General features: G+C 39.2%; 1 protein-coding gene across 35 annotated transcripts in view; it reads right to left on the reverse strand.

The window, feature by feature from the left end:
• Positions 1–14,864, reverse strand: part of AUH (AU RNA binding methylglutaconyl-CoA hydratase) — a 143,898-nt gene that overhangs the window by 119,454 nt on the left and 9,580 nt on the right. For 18 of the 35 annotated variants that reach the window (XR_012424881.1, XR_012424878.1, XR_012424891.1 and 15 more), the window contains exons 2-3: positions 14,546–14,613; positions 14,349–14,436 (exon numbers count right to left, since the gene is read on the reverse strand). The exons of 6 other annotated variants lie outside the window; for them this stretch is intronic. Coding sequence is in view for 11 of the 29 variants with exons in the window: in XM_074017835.1 (XP_073873936.1) it covers positions 14,349–14,436; positions 14,546–14,613 (156 nt within the window). In the remaining 18 variants the exon portion in view is untranslated. Of the gene's footprint in view, positions 1–379; positions 815–2,601; positions 2,737–14,348; positions 14,437–14,545; positions 14,614–14,864 lie in introns of those variants that run through there. 11 more of the 35 variants (XR_012424888.1, XR_012424890.1, XR_012424887.1 and 8 more) reach the window with 8 other exon arrangements.

Here is a 14,864-nt window from a genome sequence, read left to right on the forward strand (position 1 = left end):
GGAAAGGAGTTCATCTGTAGGGGAGGCTGACTGATAATCAATAAGTAAAATATAAATTCAGGAACTGAAAAGTTCAGAGACGAAGCTAAAATAGAAAATGTGATGGGGGCTGGGGGAAGTAGGGAGACCTGCTTTAGTTTAAGTGATGAGGGAACAGCTATCTAAGATGACATTAGAGCAGAGGCCTTTCTGAACAAAAGGAGAACACTGAGTACAATGAGTTGGAGAGAAGAATGAGCTTTGTCAAGCAGAGAGAGTAAGAAAGGCAGTGGGAGATGGGTGAGAAAAGGCAATGTGGCCAGAGTAGGCGAGACCTGACACACTTGGTATCAGTTTCCTTGTGCTGCTGGACAAATAACTACAAGCTTAAAGGGATTACCTGACAATTCTAGGTCAGAAGTCTAAAATGGATTGGCAAGGCTGCGTTCCTTCTGGAGGTACTAGGAAAGATGAGCTCCCTTGCCTTTCCCAGCTTCTAGGGGCTGTCCATATTCCTTGGCTCATGGCCCCTTCCTTGCTTCTCTCCAACTTCTGCTTCCTGTTGTCATTTCTCCTTCTCAGAGTCCTCCTGCCTCCCTCTTGTATGAACCCTTGTCTTTACATTGGGCCCAGTGGATACATCAGGAAAATCTCCCCATCGTAAGATCTTCACCTTCCTCACATCTGCGAAGTTCCTGCTTCCGTGTAAGGTTCCAGCATTAGGACGTGGACAGCTTTGGGGGCCATTTCTGCCTCCCACACACTTTGTTTCTGAAGAGTGTCTGAAATAGCAGAGTGATGTGATCCATTAACTTTTTTAAGATCACTTGGGCTGCTGTGTGGGGAAAGGGCAAGAGTGGAAGCAGATTAGTCAGCAGGTTATTACTAGTACATATTTCCTATTCCTTAAAAAGAAAATATCTACAGATCCTAAAATATTATACAAGTAGGCTTTGTAAAAAATGGAATTAGAGGCAGAAATGAATTGGCAACAACCAATCAATCCTTACTTACAAAGAAAGGGCACGAGTACTCTGAGTCGTTTTTAATGACATCTCTGACGTGCTCAAATGAAAACATTAAAATGTAAGTGCGGCTGACCTTTGAACAGCATCAGGTCTACTTGCACACGGATCTCCTTCCACCCCTGCCGCCCCTTTGAGACAGCAAGACAAGCCCTCCTCTTTCTCCTTAGCTACTCAACATGAAGATGACAAGGAGAACCTGTGTGGTGACCTGCTTCCACTTCATAGTAAAGATATTTTCTCTTCTTTATGATTTTCTTAGTAACATTTTCTCTTCTTTAGCTTACTTTACTGTAAGAATACAGCCCATAATATATGTAACATATAAAATGTGTTATTCAACCCTTTATGTTATCAGCGAGGCCTCCAGTCAACAGCAGACTATTAGTAGTTCAGTTTTTGAGGAGTCAAATCATAGGAGGATTTTTAACTGTGAGGGGCGGGGGCAGGGGTGCGGGTAGGGGTGTCATCTATCCTAACCTCCCATGGTGCTCAAGGGTCAACTATAAGGAAAAAAAGGGCCGGCCGGGCGCGGTGGCTCACGCCTGTAATCCCAGCACTTTGGGAGGCCGAGGCGGGCGGATCACAAGGTCAGGAGATCGAGACCACGGTGAAACCCCGTCTCTACTAAAAATACAAGAAAATTAGCCAGGCGCGGTTGTGGGCGCCTGTAGTCCCAGCTACTCGGGAGGCTGAGGCAGGAGAATGGCGTGAACCCGGGAGGCGGAGCTTGCAGTGAGCCGAGATCGCGCCACTGCACTCCAGCCTGGGCGACAGAGCCAGACTCCGTCTCAAAAAAAAAAAAAGAAAAAGAAAAAAAGGGCCTCAAATCAATTACCTAAACTTTCACCTTAGGAAGCTAGAAAAAACAGTAAATTAAACCTGAGGCAAACAGAGAAGAAAATAGTGAAGAAATCAATGAAATAGAAAGAAAAGCAAAATTAAAAAAAAAAAAAAAAAAGGAACCAAAAGCCACTTCTTTGAAAAGATAAACAAGTCACTGTTTTGCTAGCATTTAAGAAAAAAGACACGTATATCAATATCAAAAATAAATAATCAGACATCAGCCGGGTGCAATGGCTCACACCTATAATCCCAACACTTTGGGAGGCCTAGGCAGGCGGCCTTGAGGCCAGGAGTTCGAGACCAGCCTGGCCAACATGGTGAAACCCCATCTCTACTAAAAATACAAAAATTAGCCAGGTGTAGTGGTGCATGCCTGTAATCCCAGCTACTAGGAAGGCTGAGGCAGAAGAATCACTTGAACCCAGGAGGCGGAGGTTGCAGTGAGCTGAGATTACGCCACTGTACTCCAGCCTGGGTGACAGAGCAAGATTCTGTCTCAAAATAAGTAAATAAATAAATAATCAGATATCATTATAGATTCAATGCAGTAAAAGGACAATAAGGAATAATATGAACAACTTTATGGCAATTAACTTGAAAACTTAGATAAAACACAAATTACCAAAACTCACTCAACCTAAAAGACACAAATTACCAAAACTCACTCAAAAAGAAATGTAAACCAAAAGTAAAATTCTAAGTTCCCTGACTGATGGACCCTCCCCTCCACCAAGGGCAATCCAAAGCTAACCTGAGAAACTAGTTCAGGACACGCTGGAAAGTGGGAGTGGGAGTGGGAGTAGGACATTCTTCATTATATATACTCTCTTCCCTTTGGAATTCAGGCACAGCTGACCAGCATTAACATCAACACAGGACCTGGAGACTGACAGAACAGGCCCTTTAAGTCTGACAAGAAACATTTACAATCTATTTTCTCTGAAGCTTGCCACCTGAAGGCTTCATCTGCATAGTAAGAACCTTGGTCTCCACAACGAAGACACTGACTTCTATTGATTCCAGGTCTTTAGATAAATTCTTTCAACCAACTGCCAATCAGAACATCACTGAATCTACCTATAACCTGGAAGGCCTTTCCCTCACTGCTTCCAGTTGTCCCACCTTTCCAGACTGAACCGACATACATCTTACATGTACTGATTGATGTCTTATGTCTCCCTAAAATGTGTAAAACCAAGCTGTAGACTGAACACCTTGGGCACACATTCTCACGATCTCCTGGAGCTGGTCACTCATATTTGGCTCAGAATAAATCTCTCCAAATATGCTACAGAATTTGACTTTTCAAACAGAAGTAACTCAAGTAGCCCTGTATTTATTAAAGATTTCAAATTCGTAGTTAAAAATCTTTCCACAAAGAAACTTCCCGGACCAAATGACTTCGTTGGTGAATTTTACCAAACAATTAAGTAAAAACAATTACAAAAAATTAGCCAGGCATGGTGGCAGATGCCTGTAGTCCCAGCTACTCGGGAGGCTGAGGCAGGAGAATCGTGTGAACCCGGGAGGCAGAGCTTGCAGTGAACCGAGATTGTGCCACCGCACTTCAGCCTGGGCAACAGAGCAAGACTCTGTCTCAAAAAAAGAAAGAAAGAAATAATAACAACTATGCAAACTTCTTCAGGGAAGCAGAAGGAAGGAACACTTCCCAATTCATTTTATGAGACCAGCACTATCCTGATACCAGAACTACAGACCTTACAAGAAAAGAAGGCAAACCAATGTCCCTTATGAACAGAGTTACAAAATCCTAAAAAGCTTCAGCAAATCCAATCTGGCAGTATATAAAAAGGATTAATGACTGTTTCACATGTCCCTGTGAAGAGATCACCAAACAGGCTTTGTGTGAGCAACATGGCTGTTTATTTCACCTGGGTGCAGGTGGGCTGAGTCCGAAAAGAGAGTCAGCAAAGGGTGGTGGGATTATCATTGGTTCTTACAGGTTTTGGGATAGGCAGTGAAGTTAAGAGCAATGTTTTGGGGGCAGGGGGTGGATCTCACAAAGAACATTCTCAAGGGTTGGGGGAATTATAAAGAACCTTCTTAAGGGTGGGGGAGATTACAAAGTACATCGATCAGTTAGGGTGGTTCAGAAACAAATCACAATGGTGGAATGTCATCAGTTAAGGCTATTTTCACTCCCATGGATCTTCAGTGGCTTCAGGCCATCTGGATGTATACGTGCAGGTCACTGGGGATATGATGGCTTAGCTTGGGCTCAGAGGCCTGACAATGACCAAGAGAGGTCTGTTCCAGGAATACACAATTGTTAATAACTGATAATCAATCATTCACCATATTGGCAGGCTGAAAAATGAGACTCTTAATAGACGCCAAAAAGAGATTTGACAAAATTCAATATGTGTTCATGAAAAAAAAAAAAAAACCTCAGCAAAATACAAATAAAAAGAAACTTTTCACCCTGATAAACCGCAGCTGTGAAAAAACTACAGCTAACATTATACTTAATAGTAAAAGACTGGATGCCTGCTCTGAAGACGGAGAAAAGGCAAAGATGAACACTCACACTGCTTTCAGTCAACCCTATAATGAAAATGTAATGGGGATAAGAAACAAAATAAAAGGTGAACAGACAGGAAAGGAAGAAGTAAAACTATCTTTATTCACAAACGACCTGACTACCTTTGTAGAAAACCCCAGAGTATCTACAAAAGAGTCCTAGAACTAAAAAGTGCATTTAACAAGGTCGCAGGATACAAATATATAAAAATCGATTGTATATACCATCAATATACTAGCAATAAAAAATTGGGAGTAAAATTAAGAAGAAATGCCACTTACAGTGACATCAAAAAAAATGAAAAACTTAGAAATAAATTTAACCAAACATGTATAAGACCTGAACATGGTAACTGAGACAGTGTGGTATTGGCATTAAAAATCCCAGAGAGCCCTGACATAACTCACACATATACTGTCAACTGGTATTTTAGACAGGTCCCAAAATAATTTAATAGGGGAAAAGTTGGTCTTTTTGACAAATGGTGCTGGGAGAATTGAAAACGCAACAAAACAAAGCCCCCCCCCCCCAAAAAAAAAAAAAAAAAAAAACACCAGTGTATAATAAAAAATACTTGGTTGTCTTTATTCCAGGTTCCTGGCCCAAACCTCCTAAAACCCTCAGAATTTCCTGAGTGACACAGTGTCTTTTGTTATTCCTAACATGCCCTTCTCAATCAAAACTGAGTTTATGCTAATGAGGTGACTCTCAGAGAGCCAGATAGCTCCAGGATAGGGGTTGGTCACCAGATGCATCAAGCCATGATCAGAGGGTTAGACCTTTCAGTGTCCCACCCACACCTTCGGGGAGTGAGAGGAGCTGTATATTGAGCTCAATTACCAATGGCTAATGATGTAATCAATCATTATGTAAAGAGGCCTCCATAAAAAATCCCTGAAACAGGGCTTAGGGAACTCCCAGGTTAGTGAACACATGTATGTGCTGGGTGAATGGCACACCTGGAGAGGGTATGGAAGCTCTGCAACCCTCCACCCTTAGCTTTGCCCTAAGTACCACCTCTTCCACTTGACTGTTCCTCAGTTTTAGCTTTTATAATAAACTGGTAATGGTAAATAAAGCACTTTCCTGAGTTCCATGAGATGCTCTAGCAAATCCCATTCCTGACACCAATTATGATGTCTTTTTTTCTAACACCACTTCTGACACCAAATGTATGAGGGTTTCCACCAATTCTTCAACACCAAGTGGCTATCCAACAATTCACTTAAACTGATACCACCCAAAATTAGTAGGATCCCAGAAGTTAAGAGGTCCTACAAGGCTGCCCTCACTTCAGATGCAACTCACAAGTCACAGGGGCAACCCATATTTCTGAACCAACGAGCTACAGATTTGGGGGTTCCCCTAAACTCCTCAGATTACTTAATTCACTAGAATGACTCATAGAATTAAAAAAAAAAAAAAAAAAACTTTACTATATGCAACTCAGGAACAGACTAATGGAACAGATGCATCGGACAAGATAAGGGGAGAGGGAGTACAGAGCTTCCATGCCCTCTCCAAGAAAATCAATGTGTTCACCAACCTAGAAGCTCCCTGAACCCCATTTTTTTTTGAGACAGGGTCTCACTTTGTCACCCACGCTGGAGTGCAGTGGCACAATCACAGCTCACTGCAGCCTCAAAATCCCAGGCTCAAGCAATCCTTGCACCTCAGCCCCCTCAAGTAGCTGGGATTACAGGAATGTACCACCACACCCAGTTAGAGTTCTTTTTGTTTTGTTTCATTTTTTTGTAGAGATGGGGTTTTGGCATGTTACCCAGGCTGGTCTAAAACTCAAGCCATCCACCTGCCTCAGCCTCCCAAAGTGGCAGAATTATAGGCATGAGCCACAGTGCCTGGCTCTGAACCCCGCTGTTTTAAAGGGTCTTTATGGAGGTTTCATTATCTCCATAGGGAGACGTGAATGACTAAATCACTGGCCACTGGTAACTGAGCTCAGTCTCTGGCCCCTTTCCCCTCTGGGGGAAGAGGGTGCCAAAAGTTCTAATCCTCTAACCCATCGTTGCTTTTTCTGACAAGCTGTCCCCCATCCTGAAGCTATCTAGGGTCATCTCATTACCAACCAAAAACCACCTGTACCATTCAGGAAACTCCCCGGGTTTTAAGAGCTCTATACCAAGAACAAGGGCAAAGACCAAATATATTTTTAATTTTCTTTCACAACATATATAAAAATTAACTCCGAATACTTCAGAGTCCTAAATTTAAGATATAAAAACTATAAAAGTCCTAGAAAACAGGAGAAAATCTTTGTGACTGTGGGGTAAAACAAAATTTCTAAAATTCACAAAAAGGTACAAACCATAAAAGGAAAAAAAAATGATCAGTCTTCATATAAAAAACTTTTGTTCTTCAAAACAAATTACAATACAGAAAAAAGACAGGCCATTTAGTGGAAGAAAACTTACAAAATATAACAGATAAAAGTCTTGTATCAAGAATATTAAAAAAAAAAACTCTTTAACTCAATGAGATGAGATTCTAAGAAAAATACTGGGAAAAAATTTGAACAAACAAGTCACCAAAAAAGATATACAGGTGACACATATGAAATGTAAACTAAAACCACAATGAAATATGACTTTGTATCCATTAGGATGCCTACAATTTTTAAACTTCGTATTATCAAGTGTTGGTGAGGATGTGTAACGCCTGAAACTCTCATACATTGCTAGTGGGAATGCAAAATGATACAGAAAACAGTGGGCAGTTTCTTACAGAACTAAACACACAGGATAAAACCAGTAATTCCACTTCTGACTATTTACCTGAGAGAAATAAAATTATACATTGCCAAAAACGTGTGTGTGAATTGTCATAGAAGTGGTATGCATAAAAGCCAAACAATGGAAAAACCCAAATGACCATCACCTAATGAATAAACAAACTGTGAAATACAACAAATAGTATTCTTGGCAATAAAATAAAATACATGATAATAATGAAACTAGTGAAACACGAACATGGGTGAAGCTCAAACCATTATGTTAAATGAAAGAGGTCAGACACAAAAGACTACCCATAGTATGAGTCAATTTATTTTAAAAATTACAGAAGATGCTAAACTAGGAGTAGCAAGGAGATTAGTACTTTTCAGAGGTCAGGGCAAGGGAAGGGGCTTGACTGCAAATGGACACGAGAAAACTTTTTAAGTGACGAATATGTTCTGCATCATGATTCTGATCATGGTTTAAAAATTCATCAATTATACATTTTAAATTGGTAACCTGTATTCCAAGTAGTTCATATCTCAATAAAACATTTTTTATTCCAACAAACTATATATGACAACAACAAAAAAACAGAACCCTTTATAGCTGAACTAATACAAACTTGTTAAACTACTACAAATTTGTGGTATCTATCCCTTCATGTTAACTTATCAAACTCTCTGAAAGACTAATAGTTAAATACATAAATATGACAATCTAAGATTCTGAAACAACAATGGCCAGGTTACTTCACTGTCCAAGGTGCCCACACATCTATCCAGATCATGACATTTTTATCCATACTGACAATATACACAACATTCAATAATGCATGTTGACGATTTTAGTGACAAGTTAGTCTTTAGTCATAACATAATTTACTAGAATTCAAAAGCAGAAGCAAAACTACCTTTACTTTTTTATAAAACCCACACTTGTGTAATTCAGTGAAACAATTTAGGGTTCTACATATAGCAATCAATTACCAAGAATTGTTTATCATATATCTTAGGAATTTCAAAAGAAAAAATCCTCGGTCTCAGTAATTTCTCACAGAATTTCATTTCAAAAATGTTTTGGTAAAAACAATGCATGTGCACTTTATTACTTTGAATTAGAAAAGTAAAAGAACAAAAATAAACAGATGACTGTGATCTCACATTTATATCCAACGCAGCAGCCCAGACATTTTTAGAATTTTGTGATTGGCAAATATTAAAACGTTAACTACATAAACATTTTGAAATAGCGGAATTGTTTCGGCTTGTGTGTGTGTGTGTGCGCGTGTGTGAGGCAGACACACACACACACACAAAGAGAGAGGGAGAGAGAGAGAAGGTAAACTAAAAGTGATTAAACAGTTTCTAGAATATGTAAGCTGGGGCAGCACACATTCAGGCCAATCTCATATAATCCATGTAGCCAATGCTTCATAAGAAGCTTTGACTAACAAAATTACATTTCTTAGTATTCTAAGAGAAGTACAGGCAAGCCATGAACCCACAAGTGGTGTTCTAATCTACAGGAAAGAATACACAACAGTGACTCCCAACCTGAAGGGTATGACTGTCATCACACATTTACAACCAACGCAGCCGGCCAACCAGACTTTTCCAGAATGTCACGATCGGCAATATATTAAAACTTCGGGGGCACAGCACACCATGTGAAAACACATTATGTATGGGAAACACTGTCTGTATCTGTGACAACTATGACATATTTTTAATCTGTATTTACATATTACTGTGGTTAATAGAAACATCCATTTTAATACATTACTGTAACAATGACATTTTGACATTACACACCTTCTCAATGTAGAGCCACTAAAATGTCTTAAGTGTATAAAATTTTAAGAACTTTAAAAGGAGACCTCATATTCCTTCTAGGTTCTAGATTAGAAACCACAGTCTAAGAGAAAACTCTCTCCTAATTGTTAAAAGAAGTAGTTTCAGCTAAGCTACCACCTTTAACCAGGTCTTTCACTTCACAGGTATTAAACGGTCTGAACTATTCTATAGCAACTATTTTAGTCTAAAATTTTTCTTCTCAAATGTTGTAACAGGCCGGGCACAGTGGCTCACGCCTGTAATCCCAGCACTTTGGGAGGCCGAGGCAGGCGGATCACTTTAGGTCAGGAGTTCAAGACCAGCCTGGCCAACATGGTGAAACCCTGTCTCTACTCAAAATACAAAAATTAGCTGGGCATGTGGCAGGCGCCTGTAATTCCAGCTACTCAGGAGGCTGAGGCAGGAGAATCACCTAAACCTGAAAGGCAAAGGTTGCAGTAAGCAGAGATCACACCACCGCACTCCAACCTGGGTGATAGAACATGACTCCATCTCAAAAAAAAAAAGTTGTAACAACAATTCAGGAACTCAGTTAATAGCCCAATTTTAGTTTCCAAAAAAGAAAAATACACTAATATACTTTGTACTTTTTTCAAAAGTATTTACTTTGTATATATTTGCTTAATATAATTTGTTAATATAATGAAATTATTTCAGAAAGTTTGAAGACAGAAAAAAATCACCTTTAATCCATGATCTTTTTTTTTTTCTTATTTTTTCAAACAGGGTCTAGCTCTGTCACCCAGGCTGAAATGCAGTGGCACAATCACAGCTCACAGCCTTGATCTTCCAAGCTCAAGCAACTCTCCCACCTAAGCCTCCTGAGTAGCTAGGACTACAGGCATGCACCAACATGCCTGGCTAACTTTAGTATTTTTTTTTTTTGTAGAGACAGGGTTTTGCCATGTTGCCCAGGCTGGTCTTGAACTCCTAGGCTCAAGCCAATTGCCTACCTCGGCCTCCCAAAGTGCTGGGACTACAGGTGTGAGCCACCTGGCCCATGATCTTATTGGTAGACATAGTTTACACAGTTACAGTAATAATGGCCATAACATTTTATATACAACTCTCCCTACGCTTGTAACAGGTATTTTCCATACTCCATATGTATCCCTTTATATGTATCGTATTTACATGTCTTTATATGTATCACTTTAAATATCTACTTAACATTCTAATGAGTGCATCGGTATATAATAATACGTCACTTAAAGAGTACATTCTGAAAAATGAGTCCTTAGAAAATTTCATCCTTGTATAAACATCATAGAGTGTACATACACAAACCTAGAAGGTACAGGCCAGGGGTCCCCAATCCCTGAGCTGACGAACAGTTCGGGTCTGTGGCCTGTTAGGAACCGGTGGTACAGTAGGAGGTGAGTACAGGCAAGAAAGCATTACTGCTTGAGCTCTGCCTCCTGTCAGATCAGCAGCCGCATTAGATTCTCATAGGAGCACAAACCCTACCATAAACTACGCATGCGAGGGATCTAGGTTGCACGCTCCTTATGAGAATCTAACTCATGCCTGATGATCTGAGGTGGAACAGTTTCATCCTGAAACCATCCCCTACATAAATAGGATATACGGTATAACATATTTTTCTTAGGCTACAAGCCTGTATGGTGACTGTACTGAATGCTGGAGGTAACTGTAACACAATGCTAAGTATTTATATGTACCTAAACAGAAAAGGTACAGTAAAAATACAGTACTATCATCTTATGAGGCTGGGCACAGTGGCTCACCCGTGTAATCTCAGCACTTTGGGAGGCCGAGGCAGGTGGATTACCTGAGGTCAGGAGTTCAAGACCAGCCTGGGCAACATGGTGAAACCCCGTCTCTACTAAAATTACAAAATTTAGCTGGGCATGGTGGCACACATGTATCCCAGCTACTCAGGAGGCCGAGGCATGAGAATCGCTTGAACACTGGAGGCTGAAGTTGCAGTGAGATGAGATCACACCACTGCACTCCTGCATGGGTGACAGGGAGACCCCGTCTCAAAAAAATAAAAATAAATAATCTTATGGGACCAGTATCGTATAATGCAGGCCACTGTTAACCAAAATATTGTTATGGAGCACATGACTGTGTGTGTGTGTGTGTGTGTGTGTGTGTGTGTGTGTGTGTGTACATACATATATATGAAAAATACTAGAAGGATAAAAATAATAATTGTTATTTTTATTAGGGGATTAATAAAGTAGAGGACGTAGGGTTAGAGAGAGTTCTCTCTGTATACATTTTCATACATTCTGACCTACCATGCTACTTTTTTAAACTAAAAATTGATTTAAAAACTTAAAATGTAAGTAAAGTACTTAATAATGCTAAATAATAGGTAGATTTAAATGAGAAGTCAGAAATCATTTGGCCCAACCTCCAATGCAATGTAGGAATCTCTTTAATGTTTATGTTTTCTCAGCATTTTAGAAAAAAGATGTAGCCAAATTTACTATCAGTAAATAGGAGAGTGGTATGAGACAATTCAGAGAAGCTGCTTGTTATATCTCAACCATTCCTGAAAAAAATCAGTGAATTAAAGCACAAAGGCTGATTAATTCCAGCAAATACATGCTGAGTCCCTGTTGTTTGCTGTATTCTGAGAATGTGAAAGATGATTCTCAAAGAATAAGAGGAGTTCCTATGCTCAAGAAATTTGAGGCAAGACCATTTGCTAAGCTGTAAGTATTCAGAAATGAAAAAGGTATCACTGGAATATAGGTTATTAATATATACAGAGAAACCTTTGTGGGGGCAGAAAAAGAAGAGGGAAAATGATGACTGTGAAGGGATGGAGAAGAGGCTAAAAGGATAATCAATAAATGGTACACTGTGTTTTTGAGGTTTTTTTTTTTTTTTTTTAGACAGAGTCTCACACTGTCGTCCGGGTTGGAGTGAAGTGTTGCCATCTCGGCTCACTGCAACCTCTGCTTCCCAGGTTCAAGCAATTCTCCTGCCTCAGCCTCCCGAGTAGCTGGGATTACAGGCGCCCACCACCACAGCCAGAAAATTTTTTGTATTTTTAGTAGAGACGAGGTTTCACTATGTTGGCCAGGCTGGTCTTGAACTCTTGACCCTGTGATCCACCCACCTTGCCCTCCCAAAGTACTGGAATTACAGGCATGAGCCACCGTGCCCAGCCGAGGTTTCTTTTAATATTACTACTTTGGAATACAAATTAAAGCTTTAATTATGTGAAAGACTGCATTATTCAACAATAACTGATAAACGTGACCTGATTAAGATGTTTATACTAATACAGGCTATAAGTTTAAATATTCTTTAAATAATGTAAAGAGATTTTATTTATCTAGAATTTTATTTCATATGTACATGTTAAAAGACAGACCTACTAGTCAGCTTATAAATGTAAATATATGTAAAAAAAGAGGCCGGGCGTGGTGGCTCACACCTGTAATCCCAGCACTTTGGGAGGCTGAGGCAGGTGGATCACCTGAGGTCAGGAGTTCAAGACCATGGCCAACATGTTGAAACCCCGTCTCTACTAAAAATACAAAAAATTAGCCAGGCGTGGTGGCAGGTTCCTGTAATCCCAGCTACTCGGGAGGCTGAGGCAGGAGAATCACTTGAACCCAAGAGGCAGAGGTTGTAGTGAGCCAAGATCACAGCACTGCACTCCAGCCTGGGCAACAAGAGTGAAACTCCATCTCAAAAAATAAAACAAGAAAGGAAAACCTTTCAGAGAAATCTGAAAGAACAGTTCCATCATACATACTGAATTACTAGAAGAGATGATATGCCCCAATTTTTCTATAATTAAAACATTGACTTGTTGACAAAACAGTCAAAATCTTGAGTTAAAAGATTATCCTGATTGTATGAAAGTTTAAAAGCCCATAAAGCAAACTAAATAGATTAACTTGTTAAAAAGCACTCAAGACTAACATGTTATTCTAATAAACAGCATGTGGTATATTATATGAGGACATTTTGCATGTCCTCAAAAAGGCAATCTGTAACAGACAACCACAAACTGTGCTAAAGCATTAAAGCCTTTTTCAAAGTATATTCCTAATGCAGAAATCTAGAACAAATGGGCTGCAAAAGAATATGTAAAATAAAAGGAATTCCACCAGTTACTATAGCGTGGTAATTATAAAACCTAACACCCATAGAAAAACAATGCCAGGATGATCACTAACACTTATTTTTAAAACGTTAATCTGTCTTCACAACATTGTTATCACTCCTCAAAAATTCATATAATTGGGCCTTCTTTAAAAACCCTAAAGCCACTCTGTATCTTCCCAATAAGCCATCCAATGACCTTTAGAGAACCTCTCAACCATCAGTCATAGTGTTACATTCCTTTACCTCAAGATCATATTCACCTCGTCCCTAAAACTAGACGTAAGAATCCTAATTCTCTTGGTATAAGTCTTTCGCAATGTTTAAAAAAAATAACTCAAAATATACGTAAAACCCTTATAAGCACTCCAACTAAGCAGACAGTATTACTCGCATTTGACAAATGTAAAAACAGAAATCTACTGCATAACAGCATAACCCTAGCAGTTGAGAGTAATAAATCTACACTCACTCTGATTACTCAACTGGAATTAAAACTAATTCTTTTCGGTATCCTACATTTTAAGAAATGTATTAAAAAGGCAATAAAACCTCATCAAAAGCCAAAATATACTGCATATTTCTAAATATCACACTATTCTGCAATATTTTAAGACAGAAGCCACAGAGATTGAAGCTTAAAAAAAATGAGAATCCTTAAGAATGAAACTAGGGGCTGGGCACGGTGGCTCACCTCTGTAATCCCAGCACTTTGGAAGGCCAAAGATGGTGGATCACTTGAGGTCAGGAGTTGGAGACCAGCCTGGCCAACATGGTGAAACCCTGTCTCTACTCAAAATACAAAAATTAGCTGGGCGAGGTGGCAGGCGCCTATAATCCCAGCTATTCGGGAGGCTGAGTCAGGAGAATCACTTGAACTGGGAAGGTGGTGGTTGCAGTAAGCCAAGATCACGCCACTACACTCCAGCCTGGGTGACAGAGCAACTCTATCTCAAAAAAAAAAAAAAAAAAAAGAATGAAACTAAAGAATATTGGCCACAATTAAGACACAACAAGCAATATTGTACTACAGGTACTACAAACAAGTATTTTAATGGCTCAAAGTTTTTTTTCAACTTCTGAAACAATCTAAATGTTGCAAAAGCTTCTTTCTAATGCTCTCAGACTAAACTTGTTTTTTTCTTGTGGATCAGTAAAACACAAAGAGGAGTTGTTGGTAATGGGGTTCAAACCACAGAACATTCTAATGGAAAACAGACTACTACTGAGGAAAAATCAGACTACAGTTTAATTTCATAATATATTTACATACCAGCACAGAATATCCCTGGGACTTCACTCCTGATTATTATGGTCCGAACTTTCTTATCAGATTTCAAAGCATCCACAGCTTTTGATAGCTAAACAGAAATAGGAAGCATATGAGGGAAAAGAGAAAAATAAAATTTTACATTGATGACAATAATGTATCTTAATATTAGAAGCAAACAGTTTAATCTTTACACTCACCATTTTTATAAGATTTTTACTGAGTGCATTTTTGCCATAAGCTCTGTTTATTCCAAGCACCACAATTCCTAGTTAAAGGGGAAAAAAAGTACAAGCACTTGAGTGAGCGAGGCATTCAGAGAACAGATTCTACATCACACATCTAGCTAACTTCGAACTTAACAAATCAAAGAAATTCAGGATATCACATTCCTTTCCATTGATCTCTTCTTAAGCACCAAGGTAATTTGCAACATTTTGGTAAATTTTATATCACTAACTCAAACTAGAGGGAAGACCACACTTACCGGTGAAAATTTTAAGTTAAACGATACTATTT

The sequence above is a fragment of the Macaca fascicularis genome, chromosome 15 (genome assembly GCF_037993035.2).
Source record: "Macaca fascicularis isolate 582-1 chromosome 15, T2T-MFA8v1.1".
Taxonomy (NCBI): Eukaryota; Metazoa; Chordata; class Mammalia; order Primates; family Cercopithecidae; genus Macaca; species Macaca fascicularis.